Here is a 22732-nt window from a genome sequence, read left to right as displayed (position 1 = left end):
TGGACCCAGTGATACAGTGTGGGCCCAGTGATACAGTGTGGAAACAGCCAGGTGCCAGTCCGAATGTCTGTGAAATGTTGTTACCTACAATTCACATGAAGTTTTCATTCTGTCAAAAGGGGATAAAGTCACCATTGTCTGGTGTTGGATGAAGTGCCAGTGATCTCCGTGTCTGTGTGCCCGTGTGTGTCTCCCCGTGTCTGTGTGTGTGCCCGTGTCTGTGCCCGTGTCTGTGTGTGTGTGTCTGTGTGTGTGTGTGTGTGTCTGTGTGTGTGTGTCTGTGTGTGTGTGTCTGTGTGTGTGTGTGTGTGTGTGTGTGTGTGTCTGTGTGTGTGTGTCTGTGTCTGTGTGTGTGTGTGTGTCTGTGTGTGTGTGTGTGTGTGTGTGTGTGTCTGTGTGTGTGTGTGTGTCTGTGTCTGTGTGTGTGTCTGTGTGTGTGTGTGTGTCTGTGTGTGTGTGTCTGTGTGTGTGTCTCTCCCCGTGTCTGTGTGTGTGTGTGTGTGTGTGTGTGTGTGTGTGTGTCTGTGTGTGTGTGTCTGTGTGTGTGTGTCTGTGTGTGTGTGTGTCTGTGTGTGTGTGTGTCTGTGTGTGTGTCTGTGTGTGTGTCTGTGTGTGTGTGTGTCTGTGTGTGTGTGTGTGTGTGTGTCTGTGTGTGTGTCTGTGTGTGTGTGTGCCCGTGTCTCCCCTGGTCAGTCACACACACGGACTGTGCGTGCTGCGGGTGGGCGGGTGGATTCTGGGTTCAGATCCTGATGACGAGTTGCCACGTTCTCTATTTCCAGCTGTTTCAGAGGAAAATGGTTCCGAGCAAAATGCAGGCAAACGGAATTAGTGTAGAAAGACATCTTAGTAGGCTAGGCGAGGCTAGGCGGGCCGAAGGGCCTGTTTCCGCGCTGTATCACTGAATGAATCTTTAACATCTCAGGGCGTTGATTTAACGTCTCGCCAATGGACTCGTAGGTGAACGGGTGACCCTGACCCTAATGCAAGGTTAAAGGGTAACCCTGACCATCACCCTGACCCTAATGCAAGGTTAAAGGGTAACCCTGTCCCTCACCCTGACCCTGACCCTAAACCTGACCCTAATGCAAGGTTAAAGGGTAACCCTCACCCTGACCCTGACCCTGACCCACAGATACTAGAGGAACAAGATGGACCACTCCGTTGAGATAGCCTATTAGGTGACTGCACGGAAGGTCGTGAGGTCAAAGTGCGTGACGCACGGAGTCGTTCAGGCCATCTGGAGGTCATGGCAGCCTCCAGCACACAACACGGACATGCACACACACACACAACACGGACACACACACACACACAACACAGACATGCACACACACACACAACACGGACATGCAGACACGACAGCACACACACAACACGGACATGCACACACAACATGGACATGCACACACGACAGCACACACACAACACGGACATGCACACACAACACAACGAACACACACACTGCCAACACATCCAACACAGTCACCTGATCCTCACCTGTGGTCATCCAGATGTTGACAATCAGTGGTTTTGATGCTGAATAACTTCACGAAGGGTCTTTGTCACGAGGAATAATTTCAGGGAATCTCGTGATTATTTTGCGGGGTTCTTGGGAGTGAATGAAAAGATATTATTTTATAATCTGTTTAGTTACATAAACTGACGATTGGTTTGCAGCCTAAATGTTAATCGCATTTCAGCGACTTGGTTCGGTGTTCTTTGGCAAGCATTCTCCGGTCAGTATTAGGCTCCAGTGAACACGTGACAGACGGGATGCAGTCGTGTTGATCACAGGACAATCAGCTGTGACGATACAGAGCATGCCAGTGTGACTCGAGTCCATAAAACAAAGCTGTGATCACCTGACACCAGGCGCCACGTGAAAAGTCACGATGCATTTGGGAGATTACAAGCATGACATGATAGGACAGAAATATCACAGGAGCTCACAGAAAGCACAAAGTTCAAAAGGAATATTTAGAGGGATGTGGACCACACGCGGGCAGCTGGGACGTGTTGGCCGGTGTGGGCAAGTTGGGCCGAAGGGCCTGTTTCCACGCTGTTTCACTCTATGACTCGAGGAAAGAACCAGGCTTCTGGTAGATCAGTCTGAAGAAGGGTCTCCACTCAAAACATCACCCATTCCTTCTGTCCAGAGATGCTGCCTGTCCCACTGAGTTACTCCAGCTTTTTGTGTCTATCTTGTGGTAAATGGCCGAGACATTGGTTCACGCTCAAGGCCAATGATGCCGGCCTTCTCAGACTGACAAGCAACACTGAGGACTAACCCAATGCAGCAGTGCATGTAGGGAAATGGTCTGGAGCTGAAGCCCAGAAGGTGACGCCAACGGCCTTATCTTCTTACGTAGTTATTTGAGATCAAGGATGACTAGAGAAGCTAAAACCAGTCTGAAGAAAGGTCCTGACCCAAACTTCACCTATCCATGTTCCCCACAGATGCTGCCTGACCCACTGAGTTACTCCAGCAGTTCATGTCTTGTTTTGTAAAACCAGCACCTGCAGTTTCTTGTATCTACATTTCTCTATAATCAGCAAAATGGAAATGAGCAGTCAGGCAGCATCTGTGGAGGGAATGAACTGACAATGATTTGGGTCGAGGCCTTTCTTCATACTGATGGAGTGGAGGAAAGAAAGCTGGAAAAGAGACTCATCTTCTATTCCCGCCATCCCCCCCACTCCCCTTCCCATCCCCCCTCCCCCCACCCCACCCCACCTCCCCCTCATCTCCCCCCACCCCCATCTCCCCCTCCCTCCCCGCACCCTACCCCCCTCCCTCCCCGCACCCCATCCCCCTCCCTCCACCCCACCCCCCTCCCCCTCTCTCCACCCCACCCCCTGCTCCCTCCACCCCACCCCCCTCTCTCCACCCCACCCCCTGCCCCCTCCACCCCACCCCATCCCCCTCCCTCCCCCCTCCCTCCACCCCACCCACCCCCTCCCCCTCTCTCCACCCCACCCCATCCCCCTCTCTCCACCCCACCCCATCCCCCTCCCTCCCTCCACCCCATCCCCCTCCCTCCCCCCACCCCATCCCCCTCCCTCCCCCCACCCCATCCCCCTCCCTCCCCCCACCCCATCCCCCTCCCTCCCCCCACCCCATCCCCCTCCCTCCCCCCACCCCATCCCCCTCCCTCCCCCACCCCATCCCCCTCCCTCCCCCCACCCCATCCCCCTCCCTCCCCCCACCCCATCCCCCTCCCTCCCCCCACCCCATCCCCCTCCCTCCACCCCACCCACCCCCTCCCCTCCACCCCACCCCGCCCCCCTCCCCCCACCCCACCTCCCCCACCACCCCCTCCCCTCCCCCCACCCCACCACCCCCCTCCCCTCCCCCCACCCCACCCCCTCCACCCCACCCCGCCCCCCAGGGGAGGGGGCAGGGGTAGAGGGGGTAGGTGGGGTGGGTGGCAGGGGGCAGGGGAGGGGGTGGGTGGCAGGAGGCAGGGGAGGGGGTAGGTGAGGGAGGGGCAGGTGAGGAAGGGGGCAGGAGGAGGGGGTGGGGGGCAGGGGAGGGGGGAGGTGAGGGAGGGGGGAGGTGAGGGAGGGGCAGGTGGGGAAGGAGAACATGCCGATCAGCAGGAGGTTGGCTGTAACTGTCAGGGAGTGGCATGGCTTCAAGACCCTTGGTTCAGTCCATTGCCCACGTCATGCAGAAAAGCCTGAAGGAGATATTATTTACGCAATTAAAGATCAGTAATGGAATAGATACATTAAACCCTAGTGACACATTATTGGCAACAAACTGTGGAGTGGGGTTGATGAATTCCAACTGGGTGGTGGAACATGCAGCAACAAGTCAGCTGGTCAATGTAGGGAACAGTGACTGGACAGGACTTGGCCTGAGTGCGAATGCTGGGTAACCAGTTAAAATGAACCGAGAGAATGAAGTCACTTTTGAGGAAGTGGCCAGTTGTGGTTTATTAGTTTGCAAACAGTCAGAATAATGTTTTGTCATTTCCTTTGTCTAATTACATTTCTTTCCCCTTCACATAAGATTGACAAATGCTGGCTGCTGATCCGGTCAACTAGTTTCAGGGTGGGTGATGAAGGGTGGCGTGACCGTGGGCGGGAGGCCAGGCTGCTGTTTACAGGCCGGATGGGCAGAAGATTGAGGACCTCGACTGGAATTCAGGAAGTGGACAGACAAAACAGGGAAGTGAGAAAGGTGGAGGATCCATTGTGGGGACATTACAGGGAAATGTTCACCTGCATTTTACCAAGAGCGCTCTTGTTTAGTTTAGGAAGCACTTGACCACATCAGACTTCAAGTATTTCAGATTCAAAGGGCAAAGTTGAAGGGTTAAGTTACCCCTAAATGCACGCAGCAAGAAGGTTGGTTAATTAATGGGGCAAATAGAAGTAAATGGTGTAATGGTCGTTGGAGTGAATTGATCCGTAGGCGTGAGTACGGATATACTTGATCAGTGCGGGTGTCAGGGGTTTATGGGGAGAAGGCAGGAGAATGGGGTTAGGAGGGAGAGATAGATCAGCCGTGATTGAATGGCGGAGTAGACTTGATGGACAGAATGGCAAAATTCTGCTCCTATCACTTATGACCTTATGAATGTCCAAGACCATTAAACGTTTCAGAGGAGGGGGGTGTTGCAGCATTATTAATCGGCAGTGGAATAAAAGGAATGATTTTTGGTTTATAGATTGAACATATTCAGCTTGATTCTTTGCCTGTTCCTGCTCTGTGTTTCCTTTCCATTACACTCCTCTGTCATGGCAACAACAAATTGAAGTTACAAGGTGCTTTTTTCATTGTAAACCCCTCGAAGTACATATTACACAAAATGAAACAAGTACTTTTGTGCTGAGCCATTGTGGCCACTCTACAACAGTCACAGTTGTGTTAATCTTGTGGCCACTCTGTACGGGCGCCGTCTGTACGGAGTTTGTACGTTCTCCTCGTGACCTGCGTGGGTTTTCTCCGAGATTTTCGGTTTCCTCCCACACTCCAAAGACGTGCAGGTATGTAGGTTAATTGACTGGGTAAAATGTAAAAATTGTCCCTAGTGTCTAGTGTTAATGTGCGGGGATCGCTGGGCGGCGCGGACCCAGTGGGCCGAAGGGCCTGTTTCCGCGCTGTATCTCTAAATCTAAAAAAAATCTAAAATCTCCACCAAGGCAATCACACTCTCCAACAGTCACAGTTGTGTTAATGTTAATCTCCACCAAGGCAATCACACTGTTTTGGTTGGTTGGGTTTCTTTGGTCTTTTTTCCAAACAGGGACCTGGGACCTTCAGAACCACCAGAGTGCAAGCAGCATCAATAATATTATTGATATGATATCAATAACCCCTCAGTGCTGTGACAGGTGTGTGATTCTGTAACTCTACTGTATTGTATCACGGGCACACTGACACGACAGATCAAGATGGACATATCATTTTCAGACATCTTCCTGATCGGGCAACTATTGCTGGAGATTTCGTAAGAGGCAGCAGATTGTTCCGATCTTGAAATGCCATTGCTAAATCAATTATGGACAAGAATTGAGATCAAGGTCCCAGGAGTACGGACGCTCTTTAATTCTCTCAAATAAATCACCTGGTGATGCCTAATCTAGTTCTCCCTCACTGAGCTAACCCAGGGCACCAACAAAAGTTGTGATTACTAATTTTAAATTGTGCTCTTTAAATTGATGGGATGTAAGCTGGGGTTGGTTTGAGGGTTTGATCCTGTGGGTTATACCCGAGTTCACAGCTTCGCCCAGTGTGTTCAGGTAGGGTTGGGTTCACAGTCAGACACATCTTCCAGATGAGATGCTAAACCAACGACCTCAGGTCCACACTTCACAATCCAATGGCCATACACAGCCTCACCTGTGGACTTTGGGAGGGTCTACCTGTCAGTCAGGCAGCATCTGTGGAGAACATGGATAGGTGACGTTTCACAGTGCTGGAGTAACTCAGCGGATCAGGCAGCATCTCTGGAGAACATGGATAGGTGACGTTCCAGGTCGAGGCCCTTCTTCAGAGTAGGAGGGTCTACCTGTCATGGACAGGCTGGTCAACTACAGGAGATGCAGCCACAGGAGAAACATCCCCTCCCCAAACAGGACAACATCAAAGCTACATCTTGTCTTGTCTTGATGATACTGCACCAACCGCTGCTGTTGGGCTGTAAACGTGCAGTCCCTCATGCATGCAGTTGCAGATTTAAAATTTAGTGTTTGCAAGCAAGTTTAAAAGATTTACAATCAGCAGTAGGTTTTATATGCGGTGGCAAAGGTTCCAAACAGGGATAGTTCGCAAAATGGCGGCGCTGCCCTAGCAGCTGCGGCTACACCTGCGGTCCATTTGTCTTGTGTTTTTGTTGGTTTTGTTTGTCTTAATTGTAGTTGTGATGTGGTGTTTTTGTGTTTGTGTACTATGTGTGTATGTGGGGGGGAGGGGGGGAACTGTAACATTGTAAATATGTATCCCTTCCGAACGGGGACCCGACCTTTGTGTTCTGGGCCGTGTCTCCGTTCCTGCTGCGGCCTACCATCGGCCCAACTCCTGGAGCTGTCGGCCTCCAGGGCTCTGGTTCGCAGAGCCCGCGGATCGGACTTACCACCACCGGAGCCGGCCGTCTTCGGAGGCTGCGGGAGCAGCTGCGACTCGCCTTAGGCTCGGGCCGCGTGGATGCCGACATCAGGAGCTCCGGCAGCGGCAGAGGGTTCGCCCGCCCCGGATCGCGGGGCTTGGGTCGCGGACTTTTCACCGTCCGGCGCGGCCTAGGAATATTTCTCTGCTGGGCGGGGGCTTCAATGTCGGGAGCCACGACCGCCCCGACGTGCAGCAACAGCGGCAGCAGCAGCGTGTTCGCCCGCCCCGGATCGGACTTATCATCGGCGGAGCCGGCCGTTTTCAGAGGCTGCGGGAGCGGCTGCGACGCGACGCGCCTTGGGCTTGGCCTGCTGTGGACCGTCCGGTGCGGCCTGCAACCACAACAGCCTGACTGCGGGAGAGGACAGCGGGAGAAGGGAAAGACATTGTGGCCTTCCATCACAGTGAGGAGAGAGAGGACTGGAGGAGACTCACTGTGATGGATGTTTCTTTGATGGATGTTTCTTTTTTTGTGTGTTTTTGGGGTTGGGTAATTTTAATGCCTATTTAATGCTTTTATTGTTGGACTGTGTTTTGGGGGTTTTGGGGTTGTGTAATTTGAATGCATATTTAATGCTTTTATTGTTGGACTGTGGGTGACCGAATTTCGTCCAATATTGGATGACAAATAAAGCTATCTATCTATCTATCTATCTTCTGGGGTACAGAGGAAACAGTCTTTGTTGGTCTGGATGGTTATATAATTCAAGGATTGTTTTAGTCGAGTTTCTGGTCTGTTCCGATTGTATGAAAGATGGGCAATGTTGGATGGAGCTAATGAGTGGGTTTCTTTGTAGACTGCAATACGCCTGGATATTATACGTCATCTTTGGAGGGTGTCCCATTTGAGTTCATGAAGCATTTCTGTGACACTACTGGTCCTTCTATAGTCACCGATTACAAACCTGGCAGCTCGTCTCTGGACCTTCGCAAGGTTGTTAATGTGGGTCACTTGGTAGGGATCCCAGATGGCACTACAGTATTCCAGTGTTGGACGAACTAACGTTTTGTAAGCAATGTCCTTTGTGGATTTTGTACAGGTCCAGAAACTTCGTCGCAGGAAACCAAGGATTTTGTTTGAGTTTGAGATGGTTTGGTTAATATGTTTTGTCCAGCTGAGATTGTCTGACAGTTCGATACCCAAATAGGGGTGATGTTGTACCCCCTGGAGTGCAGATTTCCCCATGAAGTACTGATAATGATGACAATTCTTCTTGTGGGACATTCTCATGACATAGCACTTGGATTTGTTGAATTTCATCTGCCAAGAAGATTCCCACGTGCAGAATGAATTGATGTCTTGTTGAAGGGTTTCGCAGTCATTCAGAGAGTGTGTGGGTCTGTAGAGAATCAGATCATCTGCCAATAATCTCACCTCAGATGTTGCACAAGTTGAAAAGTCATTTAAGTAGGTTAGAAAGAGCATGGGGCCAGGACAGTGACCTGGGGTACTGGGATACTCCTTGGGTCCTGGGGTCCTGGGGTAATCCTGGGCTACTCCTGTGGTAATCCTGGGGTACTCCTGGGGTAATCCTTGAGTACTCCTGGGGTAATCCTTGGGTACTCCTGGGGTACTCCTGGGGTAATCCTTGAGTACTCCTGGGGTAATCCTTGAGTACTCCTGGGGTAATCCTTGGGTACTCCTGGGGTAATCCTTGGGTACTCCTGGGGTAATCCTTGGGTACTCCTGGGGTACTCCTGGGGTAATCCTTGAGTACTCCTGGGGTAATCCTTGGGTACTCCTGGGGTAATCCTTGGGTACTCCTGGGGTAATCCTTGGGTACTCCTGAAGGCACTGGACATCTGGATGAAGATTGACCATCGACTAAAACCTTCTGGTGTCGTTTGGTTAGAAAGTTTTTGATCCATTTCTTGATAGGACCTCAGATGCCAAGATTGTCGTTTTGCTAACAGGCATTGTGGGGCACCACATCAAAAGCTTTACGAAAATCTATAATGCAAAGGTCGATAACCCTTTGCATCCAAAACTTGGGCTAGGTCATTAACCAGTCCAGCTAGCTGAGCTTCACAAGATCGTCCTCTCCTAAATCCATGCGGTCTGTCACAGAGATGTGAGGATCTCTCCAGATACCCCATAATGTTGCTGGGCATAATATGTTCCAATTGCTTTCTCGCAATGCAAGTGAGTGGCACGGGGCGGTGGTTGGATGGGGAAGACCTGTTCCCTTTCTGAAAGATTGGGGTAACATTTGCATAGAGCCAGTCTTTAGGGTTCCAGTAATTAACGACTTTCGGTAGATCTTTTGGAGTATTGGAGCAGCACTAGTAGCACAGTCTTTGAGGACACAGGCCGACATGTTATCAGGTCCCGTGGATTTATGAGCCTGGTGGTTTTTCAATAACATTTCCACACCTGCTGTGGTAACATTAATGCTCGGCATATTTGGAACCCTGTTTTGTCCCAAGTCCGGTACTGACGAAATGTCTTCCTTTGTAAACACAATCATCTCCCGCAAATGCCAGCTACTACACTACAGTTTGTTAATTGGCCGCTGAAGCTAAAGTCAGATCTGACTGCAGGCTGGTGCCAACGCAGGCAGCTGGGTGTGACAAGAGAGAATGTGTCCATTGTAAAAGCCTCTTAGCCTCACTGAACAACAGCAACAATCAATGGAGCCAGCTTTGGGACGGCTGGAGGAAGGGACTCGGCAGGAGGCCGTGCAATAAACACCAATGGGTCACTCTCTCGACAACCCCCTGATCTCAGGCTCAGCAGCCGCTGCCTGGAGGAACATTAACTAACCGATCGGGGCCTGGACCCAGAGTAGGGAGGAGATGGGAGAGAGCACGAGTCATCGAGAGGGACAGAGGAGATGTGTCCAGGGGAGATGTGTGGGCACTGATGAAAGGTAACAGGATGGGGAAACGGCCTCAACATAATGTGTAACATTGGATACATTCTGTGCCCCAATGAGGGTGGGGGGTTGGGGTGGCTGGGGAGGGAGAGGGGAGGAGTGGGGGGGGGGGGGGGGTTTGGGTGGGGGGGGAAGAGGAGAGGAATGGGGGGAGGGGCATGTGGTCCCGGGGGGGTGGGGGGTGGCTGGGGAGGGGAGAGAGGAGAGGGGGGGAGGGGCATGTGGTCCGGGGGGAAGGGTTGGGGTGGGTGGGGAGGGGAGAGAGGAGAGGAGAGGGGGTGGGGGTGGCTGGGGAGGGAGAGGGGAGGAGTGGGGGGGGGTTTGGGTGGGGTGGGGGGGGGAAGAGAAGAATGGGGGGGAGGGGCATGTGGTCCCGGGGGGGAGTGGGGGAGGGTGGCTGGGGAGGGGAGAGAGGAGAGGAGTGGGGGGAGGGGCATGTGGTCCCGGGGTGGGGTTGGCTGGGGAGGAAGAGTGGGGGGGGGGGGGGGGGGGAGCATGTGGTCCGGGGGGAGCATGTGGTCCGGGGGGTGGGGAGGGAGGAGGTGCAGGTGAAATAGGATGCCGAAGCAGCAAAGCTGAGGCAAAGGGCAGTGGGGAGAAGGGAGGGAGAATTACAAAGAGAGGAGTGGGGTGAGTGGACGTGGTCTCACTGATATTAAAGTGCAGCTGATCCAGGATTGAGTGGATGGAAGGGAACCACTGCCGGGGTGGAACGTGAAGGGGAGAGATGAGGAGGAGGACGAGGATGGAGATACAACCTGCCAACGTCTGAAAGGAAACAACAGCTGCTGAACATTGATATAATCAGGTTTAATCAGCCAACAGCAGTTTAACGATCCAGGCCAGAGATTTCACAGAGTCTGTAGATCTTTATAAAGCTAAGGAAATGCCATGGTCATGTGGAAAGCCATTGAGACACCCTCACAGATGCTGGACATGTGGGGGTGATTATGTAGCGTTAGTCCAGTGGGACTTGCAGTATTTGACTGAGACACATCCATCAGTGGAATGGAACTAGCCGCTGTCAGTGAGAAGCAGAGATACATCACCTTAAAACTGCACCGGTTTGAAATTGCTGCTGTAATAATGGGTTTAAATATTAGTTTGGGATGCCTGTTATAGTGGAAGCACCAATGATAATGAGAATGATCGCTGGGTTATTCAATACGACAGGCAGCCTTTAACACTGTGGTAACTGTGGACCAAACAGCAACTTACGCCCATCATATATCTACCCTAACAATGCACTCATTGATGCCAGGACAATATTTTATTTGTTTTCATTGATTAGATTTATGAAATGGTAGTTGTGAAGAGCGAACACTTTCAATATAAAGACGGTGTCAGTAAAACGTTGCTAAAAGCCCAATCTGCAGTTGTGTGACAGCACGGCAATAGATAATAGATAAAAGACTTTGGGGCATATGTTACTGGTGGCCAGGGATCCCTGCATCAGTTGCAACATCACGTGGCCCTAGGGTCAGGTGTGGTGTCTCCAACTGCTGTTGGAACAATGTGCTCCTCAGTCACAGAACCCAATAAAATCCCAGAGTCAGTAGATGTCCAACAGTGCCCATTCCATGGATGAAACGTCACGTGTGAAGCATTCTCTCCACAGTGCAGTGGGATCGCCAATGTAATCTTCTCTGGACTCCTGCAAGCAACAGACCAAACATTCACCACTTAATCACATCACCCCAACACCCCCACCCTGACCCCACCCTAACCCCAACCCCCATCCCTACACCCCTCACCCCACCCTGACCCCCATCCCTACCCCCCCACCCCCACCTACACCCCTCAGCCCCACCCTGACACCCACCCCCACCTTCACCCCTCACCCCCACCCTGACCCCACCCTGACCCCCACCCTAACCCCCACCCCACGCTGACCCCCACCAGGGCAGATACAGTAACAGCTCGTTGGCACATGTAGTCTGGGTGGTGTAGCGGTCGAGTTGGACAAAGCCTGGTCTGTGACAGACGGGGCCAGGGCTGTTTTACACTAAAATCATTCAGGCAAAGCCCACCCTCCACTTCTCCCAGCTGGTGAAAAGCATCGCCTTGAGATACCGGCATTGAAGAGGCCTTCTCCCAGATACTGACCCATGTGGAGCAGTGTGTGGAGACGTGGCCTAAGACCAACAGCGAGCTTTCCTGTCAAACATCTCCTTCCAGCAAAGGTCACAGAAGGAGCAGGAATTGATTTGCTTTTCCTTCCCACTTGATCAATTATCTGAGCGTTCGGCATCTTACACAGTTCGTACAGCTTGCCTTCACACCAGGCCATGCTCAATTGACCCATTGCTTAGTTTTGTATTTTAAAGGAAAGGCATAATCCTTAATGTATAAACAAGCCTTATTTAACAATCATAAGTTTTTATTTTACCTGTAAAATCTGTTGTTCTCCAGTCCACTCTCTATTTCTTCAATTAATATGTTATCCCGGGGTTTATTGTTGTTATTGTTCCTGCCTTTGTACCCTTGGCAAAAGCCTCTCGATTCTTCCACTACATTACATTCAATCTGACACCATGTTTGTAATTCCCTGGAAAAGATAGATAGGATTTATAAAATACTGCTCGCCCTCCATGTGGCCATAACAAGAAAGCAGAGCAAATGGTTTTATCAACGGGAACTTTGGATTTCCGGAAGGCATTCGATAAGGTGACACATAAAGGTCTCTCTCTGTACAAGATGGGGAGGTGGGGAATGGTGATGTGCTTCTGACAATGGAGATAAATGGGTCTCGTTGGTGGTGACAATCTGTAAGGAGTGCTGTTCCAGGGATCTGGTCTGGGTCTTCAATTATAATCTATGATGAAGAGACAGTGTTATTGGTACTGATGATTGAGGTGTGTAAATCATCAAGCTGTGTGGAGACACAGAGCACACAAAGGCATCTGTGTTTAGGTTAAAATAACAGGCAAGGAACTGGCAGATGGTGCAGAATGTGTGAAAACGTGGCTATCGACCTTGGAAGGAAGAATGGTTCATTTAATCAGAGTGTGAGTATAAAGGGTTGTTTTTTTTTTCCTAATCAGATGTGCAGCACTTTGGTCAACGTGGGTTGTTTTTAAATGTGCTATACAAATAAAATTGACTTGACTTGACTTGACTTAATGTAAAGGAGCAAAAGATGAGAACCCTTTAATGCAACTCATTGGGCACTGGGGCGATGGTAATCTGGAGACACTTTACAGATTTGGTCTCCATATCTGTGCACAGAAAGAGTAACCTCCATGGACTCCTGGGATGTTTGGTTTGGTTCATTGTCACGTGTACCAAGGTACAGTGAAAAGCTTTGATGAAGGGTGACCAAGCAAGGTGAGGCGCGTTTGGTTTACACTGGAGTTTAGAGAATGAAGTGGTTTCTTGGACAAGCAGGTTGTGAGGAGGGTTGATGGGGTGAATGAATGCTGGAGAAATGTCTTTCATCTATTGTGTGTCTGGAACTCAGGGCAATTGTGTCAGAAAAAGAAAGACAATTGCTTGACATTCTCCACCTTGCGAGCGATGGGGGTGGGGCCGGTGAACACACGCGAGGGCGAGCCCGGCAGATGTTTGCTACTCCGTAAAGCTGGTGTCAAGGTAACACGGATTGTCTACGGTGGTCAGGGCGTAATGGGACGAGGGGGCGGTGGGGGGAGGGGGGACTCGTGAGGCCAAGTCCTGGGTCTGCTACTATTGTTTAAATGAAGGGACAGAGATGAGGGAACTATTGACCTGTGTCTTCTCATTTTTTTCATAAAATTAATATATTTCACCTAATTAACGTAAAATGTAACTTTTCCACATGGTTCATGGTGGACAGACGGGGATCGCCGGCACAATGGGCAGGATGGAGCCACTGCTACTTTCCTGATTGTCATTTTAATAGATTATATACTTTGCTCCAAAGTTTAGAAAGCTTTTCTCCTCTACCAACACACGGTTTCCTGTCATAAAGAACTCAGGAAGTCACGGTCTGGTCTGATGAACAACCACACACTGGAAACCGAGAAAACAGATTCCGCCTGATGCCTCATGCCCTCCCTCCACACTTCCTTGCAAGAAACCACCTGACGTTTGGCTGAAACGCAGGAGACTGCAAACGCTGAGATTTGGAGCAAGATGCTGACTGCTGGAGTTCTGAGTTCAGGGGCTTTCGCGCTGACAAAGTGTTTGTAATAACACAACTCAATGTATTTGTTGGTGAATTTCCATCCAAACCAAGGGCCTATGAACAAAGTGTCTGATGTGCACTTGATGATGCAGTGTTGTGCAGGGAACTAGGCCAGTGAATGGCACATTCCTTAGTTAGAAGGAGGATTCTACTGCTGTAACTGTACATTAGTTAAAGGACACAGAGTGCTGGAGTAACTCAGCAGGTCAGGCCGCATCTCTGGAAAACATGGATGGTGTTGTTTCTCATCAAGACCCTTCTTTGGACTCAGGAGAAGGGTGTGAAGAAGGGTCCCGACCCGAAACGTCACCTATCCATGTTCTCCACAGATGCTGCCTGACCTGCTGAGTTACTCCAGCACTCTGTGAAACGTCACCTATCCATGTTCTCCACAGATGCTGCCTGACCCGCTGAGTTACTCCAGCACTCTGTGAAACGTCACCTATCCATGTTCTCCACAGATGCTGTCTGACCCGCTGAGTTACTCCAGTACTCTGTGAAACGTCACCTATCCATGTTCTCCACAGATGCTGCCTGACCCAAAGGTCGATACAAAATGCTGGAGTAACTCAGCGGGTCAGGCAGCATCTCAGGAGAGAAGGAATGGGTGACGTTTTGGGTCGACACCCTTCTTCAGACTGATGTCAGGGGAGGGGGTGGGACAAAGATAAGATGTAGTCGGAGACAGGAGGAGCTGAGTTACTCCAGCACTCTGTGAAACGTCACCAATCCATGTTCTCCACAGATGCTGCCTGACCCGCTGAGTTACTCCAGCACTTTGTGTCTTTTGCGTATTAACTAGCAACTGCAGTTCTCCTATGAACCCTGTAGTTATACTGATACACAAACAAAACCCAGCTTGGCTGTGAAACCTCTGACTGGTGTGGACCTGTGGACAGGCTCAGGATGGAGGAGATGTGGACACTAAGATGAGGAGATGTGGACAGGCTCAGAGAGGAGGTGTATCTATCTTGCGCATAGCTGCTTTTCCACAGTTTAGGAGAAGGGGGTCTGGTCACAAAAAGAGCATCGTCGTAACACCATTCCTTACCCAGGTCTTCCTTACCTCTGATGTTTCTGTCTTTCTTTCTTCCTCACGCATTTCACAAGACAACTGGTTAAAAAAGCCATGCTCATCAATAAAATGACAGTTGTGCTGATGATGGAAGCAATCACAGCTACTCTGAAACCAACGTCTCCATACTGCGAAGCAGCTGAAATAAAACATTTATTACATTTAAAATTTAATCATTTGTTTTTTAAAGCTAGCTAATTTTACAGTACACACTATAATAAAAGGATAAAACAAACAAAAAATGTTGTTCCATATTCTGGAGCAAAGTCTAAATAACGTTGCTGCAGGATAGTCATCAGTAATTGGGTCGGGGTTCGAGAATCAATAACAATTTGATGGAGGTTTGAAATGTGGCGATGCTGATGGACTTTAATGAAAAGCCCAGTTCAAAGTGAATAAACATTTCAGAAGAGAAACCCAACCTAATTGAGAGTAAACCTGATAAACAAAGTCATGGAAGCACAGAAATCAGAGTGCAGAAACATGATCCGGGTCCCTGCAGAAAATTGGCATTTTATTCTTCAGCAATGGATATCAACAATTTCAGTGCTGATCTAGGAAGCAAGGACCCCATGTTGAGCAAATATTGGATTACAGGACAAATCCCTGGGATAACCTTCCTCACTATTCATTCATTCATATTTCACGTACATCGTCCCAGCACCGATTCCTGGGGTACACTCTAGTCCAATCAAACTGCAACCTCCATGACCAAGCCAGTTTTGGACCCAGTTATCTAGTTCACCAACAATCCCATGTGCCATAAAGTATCATTCATTCATTATCCTTCTGGAGCAGCCTGTCAACCCAGCCCTTGGCAAACGTCTTATTAAAGTCTACCTAGAGAATGTCTTGCCTTCTTCAAGCTTCTTAGTTACCTCCTCAAATTAGTGAAGCATCTTTCAAGTGTGGTCAGTGGTCATTTATTCTAATTCTATGGACACTGACACCAGGCCTGAACTGGCAATGAATAGAATTGCCTGGCTCATAGAGTGATACAGTGTGGAAACAGGCCCTTCGGCCCAACTCACCCACACCGGCCAACATGTCCCAGCTACACTCGTCCCACCTGCCTGCATTTGATCCATATCCCTCCAAACCTGTCCTATCCATGTACCTGTCTTGCTGTTTCTTAAGTGTTGCAATAATCCCTGCCTCAACTACCTCCCCTGGCAGCTCGTTCCACACACCCACCACCCTTTGGGTGAAAAAATGGCTCAGTTCATTCGATTCATGCTACCTTTTGGAATTTCATGTAGTATGTTGATGTCCAACCAGCTGGAGGAACCTTGCAATCTGAATATTATCGTTACCACCATCAGTGCGAGATGCTAAAGTGAGGCATCAAAGCCTCGGGTTTGTGATTCAAAAACACTGGCCTCAGCAAAGTAAAAGCACCTCTCCCAAACTAGCCGAACATAAAGTGTTTTGTCAACCACCAACAGAAACATTCTGGGAATTCAAGAGTTGTTCCAAGACTTATTTCCCTGTAGTCAAGGGCAGTGTTCTGTTAACGGACAGATGTTTCTGTGGTTGTCACTGGTCAGTGATATTCTCCAACATCCTACCCCACTGAGGCCATACTGACAGCTGTTTACAACACACACTCTTACTGACTTTCAGGATCTTTTAAATTAAAATCTAAAAAATGATCATGTGAGCTTTGTAACCAGAATAGTTCCCATCACCATTCCATGTTGAGTGTTCAGGGCTTTGGTTCCAGTTATTTCACCTGGTGATTGAATAGACAATAGACAATAGGTGCAGGAGTAGGCCATTCGGCCCTTTGAGCCAGCATGGCTGATCATTTACAATCAGTACCCTGTTCCTGCCTTCTCCCCATACCCCCTGACTCTGCTATCATTAAGAGCTCTATCTAGCTCTCTCTTGAATGCATTCAGAGAATTGGCCTCCACTGCCTTCTGAGGCAGAGAATTCCACAGGTTTACAACTCTCTGAGTGAAAAAGTTTTTCCTCATCTCAGTTCTAAATGGCCAACCCCTTATTCTTAAACTGTAGCCCCTGGTTCTGGACACCCCCAACATCGGGAACATGTTTCCTGCCTCTAGCGTGTCCAATTCCTTAATAATCTTATATGTTTCTATAAGATCCCCTCTCATCCTTCTAAATTCTAGTGTATACAAGCCCAGTCGCTCCAGTCTTTCAACATACGACAGTCCCGCCATTCCGGGAATTAACCTGGTGAACCTACGCTACACGCCCTCAATAGCAAGAATGTCCTTCCTCAAATTTGGAGACCAAAACTGCACACAGTACTCCAGGTGCGGTCTCACTAGGGCCCTGTACAACTGCAGAATGGTCTGATGTATTTCTCTGTTAGTCTGCAAGGAACCTCAGTTCCTGTTTCATTCTGTTACACAAATGGCAGGACATTAATCTCTACAGTGTATCGAGGCAGTCTCAATAAACGTGGACATACCAACTTTGATTTTAGTTTCAGATATTCTACAATTATTGTTTACTGTTTTTATAAGTTTATTTCCTTTAAAATGATCTAATCATGGGGGAATAATTAATATAGACTTTATAAATATTAAAATGTAATGTTATATTCATGGAATGTGTGATTGAAGCTGGAATTTAAACATTCTCTCAGCATTCATCTCTCAAGAGAACCTAACCAAGGGGCTGGTAGTTTGTTATTGACAGCATCTTACTGGCATCAATCAGGAAGTGACTTGTGACCAACACTTCTTCACACCAAAGAGGAAGTACATTTGTTCAGGTTTTTAATTCCTTTTTCATCGGTAGCAGAAACTGTTCACCCTACTTCATATCTCTGTCAGCATTCACCACACAAAGTCCCACTGGTACCACCGAGTCTTCTATTAAAGTGGTCCCTCAGCTCCATCTCCCACCTCACCGTCCAATCATAACATCAAAGCCCCCACTCCAAGTCCCACCTGGTCTCCCTCTGCTCCACCTCCCACTCCAAGTCCCACCTGGTCTCCCTCTGCTCCACCTCCCACTCCAAGTCCCACCTGGTCTCCCTCTGCTCCACCTCCCACTCCAAGTCCCAAAGATACCAACTCCTCCTCTATAACTTGATGCGCCCTTTCAGCTGCAAGTTTCCTTGTTGCACCGATTCGCTGTCGTTGCACAACAGACCAGCCCGTTCTTCTCCCATCTACTCCACCTTAGTCAGCAGGCATCAATAACAAAATTATTTTGGCAATTCATTGTGTTTATTAGTTTGTCTTTCCTAGTGAAAGTTTAATTCATGCACGGAAACCTTATTTCATCATCTCGCTAAGTGTAGACACATTATTAAACATTATTAAACTGCAGCAGCGTTAAACAGTATTAACCTAGAGATTAAAGAGTATTAAACATCGGGGTGAAGCTGACCCTGGGCATCACACCATGACTCTCACTCCCTCTCTGGAGAAGAGGGGTCGACACTTCATCCCCAGGGGGCTGTTGAACATTATTGTCTCCCACCCACAGCATCAACCTCGGTTCTCTCCCACTCACAGATCACTTTTCATGCTCTACCCAACTACAAAGCATTTTGTTTTCCAGTGTTCTATTCCTCCTAGTCCACAATCTCAGGACAAATGTTGAACAATAATTTTAAAATTGTAACCCTACAAGGGCCAGCCCTGCCTCCACCAGCACGTAGAGGATTGTGTAGGAAGGAACTGCAAATGCTGCTTTAAACCGAAGACAGACACAAAATGCTGGAGTAACTCAGCGGGACAGGCAGCATCTCTGGAGAGAAGGAATGGGTGACGTTTCAGGTTGAGACTCTTCTTCAGAGTTACTCCAGCTTTTTGTGTCTATACACAGAGGACTACCGTCCATTTGTTAGTCCAGGAGTCACAGAACTGATCATCTCTTACATTATCTGTTTCAAGTGTTCAATCGTGTACGGCAATTATGAACAAATGTAAGTGAATCACAGATTACAGTTAACTTATATTGAAGTAAAAGTCATCAGCATCTGTTTCACATCCAGAACCATTGACTCCTGGTTCAGCAATGGTTCTCAGATGTTCATCCAATAGACAATAGACAATAGGTGCAGGAGGAGGCCATCATGGCTGATCATTCTCAATCAGTACCCCGTTCCTGCCTTCTCCCCATACCCCCTGACTCTGCTATCCTTAAGAGCTCTATCTAGCTCTCTCTTGAAAGCATCCAGAGAATTGGCCTCCACTACCTTCTGAGGCAGAGAATTCCACAGATTCACAACTCTCTGACTGAAAAAGTTTTTCTCATCTCAGTTCTAAATGGCCTACCCCTTATTCTTAAACTGTGGCCCCTGGTTCTGGACTCCCCCAACATTGGGAACATGTTTCCTGCCTCTAACGTGTCCAATCCCTTAATAATCATATATTTCAATAAGATCCCCTCTCATCCTTCTAAATTCCAGTGTATACAAGCCCAGTCGCTCCAGTCTTTCAACATACGACAGTCCCTCCATTCCGGGAATTAACCTAGTAAACCTATGCTGCACGCCCTCAATAGCAAGAATATCCTTCCTCAAATTTGGAGATCAAAACTGCACACAGTACTCCAGGTGCGGTCTCACTAGGGCCCTGTACAACTGCAGAAGGACCTCTTTGCTTCTGTACTCAACTCCTCTTGTCACGAAGGCCATTAGCTTTCTTCACTACCTGCTGTACCTGCACACTGAACCTGAATTCTCTGCCTCAGAAGGCAGTGGAGGCCAATCCTCTCTCTGCCTCTTCATAAAGTGCTGCTTTTTCCTGAGGTATTATTCCTTGAAGACTGCAGTCAATGAGATGATATGTTGAAGACTGTGCCACTCCACTATGCACTGTGCTACTGCAGACAAGAATCAATCCTTCTACCCATTCCTGACCTGTGGCTGGTGAAACCCAACGATCCCCAGCTGAACACACTGACTCAGAGACCCAGGAAAGAGTCCATGCCGATTCAAGACATCATAAGAGATGGCAGACAACAAAATATATACCACCACGCCCTGATTGCCACATGTCCCACCAATGTCCAGGAAACTTTCTGCCGCACTTCTGAGAAATTACATCTTTGTGGTGTTCTGAACTACATTAGGATGAGCTCAATGTTTCAACACTTCATGTGTAAACTGGAGTAACTTTGTAAATCTACTACGCTGTAAAACAATTTCCGCTGAAGAGTCTGAAGGGTCTCGACCCGAAACGTTACCTATCCATGTTCTCCAGAGATGCTGCCTGACCCGCTGAGTTACTCCAGCGCTCTGTGAAACGTCACCTATCCATGTTCTCCAGAGATGCTGTCTGACCCATCGAGTTACTCCAGCACTTTGTCTATGTTCAGTGTAAACCAGCATCAGCAGTTCCTTCCTACACAATTTCCAATCCACTCTTCGTTTAAGTGCGGCCCAGTTAACGTCATCTGTAACCTTCACCTGGAAGTACCATTACATGACCTCTGCCCTGCTTTTAATCCGCCTTAATGCCAGCAAACTTGGAACAGTGGGTCACTAAACAGTTAAAAGAGAGGAATGTCTACCACAGAAATATGTGCATCAAGGCCACAGGCAAGAGATAGTGGGGAAGAAGATACACTTGTAACTTGCAAATGCTCGATCTTTGCAGTGAGCGATGTCAGTTAGGGGTGTGAGTTGACAATTACCATGTCTGGAATCTGCAGCTAACTGAAGTCTTACACTCGCAAGGTGAAAAACATCCATTTACCAAGAAATGCCAATGAAGTCTGTTAGCCTGAGCCTGGCACCAGTGCCGCGGATATTAAAAGGGAGACACCTACTGCTGAGTCTTGCTGCGACAGAGTCGCATTGCCAGGGACACACAGTGCCAGGGAACTGCACAGCGCCAGGGGCCCACAGTGCCAGAGGCCCACAGCTCCAGAGGCCCACAGCTCCAGTAGCCCACAGATCCAGGGCCCCACAGATTCAGGGCCCCACAGATCCAGGGCCCACAGCTCCAGAGGCCCACAGATCCAGGGGCCCACAGATCCAGTGGCCCACAGATCCAGGGCCCACAGATCCAGTGGCCCACAGATCCAGGGGACCACAGTGCCAGGGGCCCACTGTGCCAGGGGCCTACAAATCCAGGGGCCCAGCAGAGAGTGCACCTGGGCTTTATAAACAGTTGGACATTTTCTAACCAATAGCAAGTCAAAAGATTGGGTTCCGAGGCTGTTAATAACTTAATTCTATAGGGACGTTAAAAATAATTAGGTACTCTGTTTTATACCAATGTCAAAAGCTGCTGTACTTTGATAAGCTGCCAATCAGCTGAGGCAACAACTGAGCCCCAGAGAGTGGCTGCCCCAATAACAACATGACCAACTGTAGAGTCGGACAGCACAGGCCCTTCGGCCCAACTCACCTGTGCCAACCTAGATGCCCATTCTCCAAGAATCACAAACCACCTTGTTGATTAGTTTTTTCTTTCTAACCTATAACCACAGGGATTATCAGAGGATGACCATTTCTCTAATGGGACCAACAAGAACAAGAAGGCAGAATATTATCGGAATAGTGTCAGGTTAGGAAAAGGGGAGGTGCAACGAGACCTGGGTGTCCTTGTACATCAGTCACTGAAAGTAAGCATGCAGGTACAGCAGGTAGTGAAGAAAGCTGATGGCATTTTGGCCTTCATTGCAAGAGGATTTGAGTGTAGGAGCAAGGAGGTCCTACTGCAGTTGTGCAGGGCCCCAATGAGACCACACCTGGAGTATTGTGTGCAGTTTTGGTCTCCTAATTTGAGGAAGGACATTGTTGCTATTGAGAGAGTGAAGCGTAGGTTCACCAGGTTAATTCCCGGGATGGCTGGATTGACATGTGATCATATCATATCATATCATATATATACAGCCGGAAACAGGCCTTTTCGGCCCTCCAAGTCCGTGCCGCCCAGCGATCCCCATACATTAACACTATCCTACACCCACTAAGGACAATTTTTACATTTACCCAGCCAATTAACCTACATACCTGTACGTCTTTGGAGTGAAAGAATGGGTCGACTGGGCTTGTATTCACTGGAATTTAGAAGGATGAGAGGGGATCTTATAGAAACATATAACATCCTTAAAGGATTGGACAGGCTAGATGCAGGAAAAATGTTCCCCACGTTGGGGGAGTCCAGAACCAGGGGTCACAGTTTAAGAATAAGGGGTCGGCCATTTTGAACTGAGATGAGGAAAACCCTTTTCACCCAAAGTTGTGAATCTGTGGAATTCTCTGCCACATAAGGCAGTGAAGGCCAATTCTCTGGATGTTTTCAAGAGAGTTAGATATAGATCTTAGGGCTAAGGGAATCAAGGGGTATGGGGAGAAAGCTGGAACGGGGCACTGATTGTGGATGATCAGCCATGATCATATTGAATGGCGGTGCTGGATCGAAGGGCCGAATAGCCTCCTCCTGCACCTATTGTCGATGTTTCTATGAATCCGCTGGATCCCCGCCACTGCCTGTAGCCTCATTGATTGTAAATTATATAATCAGCACCAAACCATGCATCGATTCACGCAACACGTTCTAATAAGTTCTCCATAAATTCATCTGTTCGATGGATAAAGTTCTGGCGGATTGGAAATAGAGTGTGGAGCGCAGAGCTGTAGGTTTACTGTGGAGACAGCGCAGTGCCAGAGCAACCCAGGGGCTGCGGGTTTACAGTGGAGAGAGACAGCGCAGTGCCAGAGCGACCCAGGGGCTGCAGGTTTACAGTGGAGACAGCGCAGAGCCAGAACAACCCAGGGGCTGTAGGTTTACAGTGGAGAGAGACAGCGCAGTGCCAGAGTAACCCAGGGGCGTCTGACTGTGGGGACGGGGAGACCGGGCGTTCAGCGCCGACTCTGCAGAAGGTCCGGACCACGACCCCCCACAGTGGGGTCCACTCCCCCCCCCCCCCACAGTGGGGTCCACTCCCCCCCCCCACAGTGGGGTCCACTCCCCCCCCCCCCACAGTGGGGTCCACTCCCCCCCCCCCCCCCCACAGTGGGGTCCACTCCCCCCCCCCACAGTGGGGTCCAC

At 49.2% G+C, this 22732-nt stretch overlaps 1 protein-coding gene across 1 annotated transcript in view; it reads right to left on the bottom strand.

The window, feature by feature from the left end:
- Positions 1 to 10308: 10308 nt before the first annotated feature.
- LOC144601673 (uncharacterized) overlaps positions 10309 to 22732 on the bottom strand; it is a 13247-nt gene continuing 823 nt past the window's right edge. The window contains exons 2-4 of the mRNA XM_078413915.1: positions 14730 to 14877; positions 11888 to 12046; positions 10309 to 11152 (exon numbers count right to left, since the gene is read on the bottom strand). Coding sequence (XP_078270041.1) covers positions 10963 to 11152; positions 11888 to 12046; positions 14730 to 14877 — 497 coding nt within the window. The 3' untranslated portion in view covers positions 10309 to 10962. The remainder of the gene's footprint in view (positions 11153 to 11887; positions 12047 to 14729; positions 14878 to 22732) is intronic.

The sequence above is a fragment of the Rhinoraja longicauda genome, chromosome 17 (assembly GCF_053455715.1).
Source record: "Rhinoraja longicauda isolate Sanriku21f chromosome 17, sRhiLon1.1, whole genome shotgun sequence".
NCBI lineage: Eukaryota > Metazoa > Chordata > Chondrichthyes > Rajiformes > Arhynchobatidae > Rhinoraja > Rhinoraja longicauda.
The sequence above is the reverse complement of the archived record's forward strand: the minus strand, read 5'-3'. Positions and strand labels throughout refer to the sequence as shown.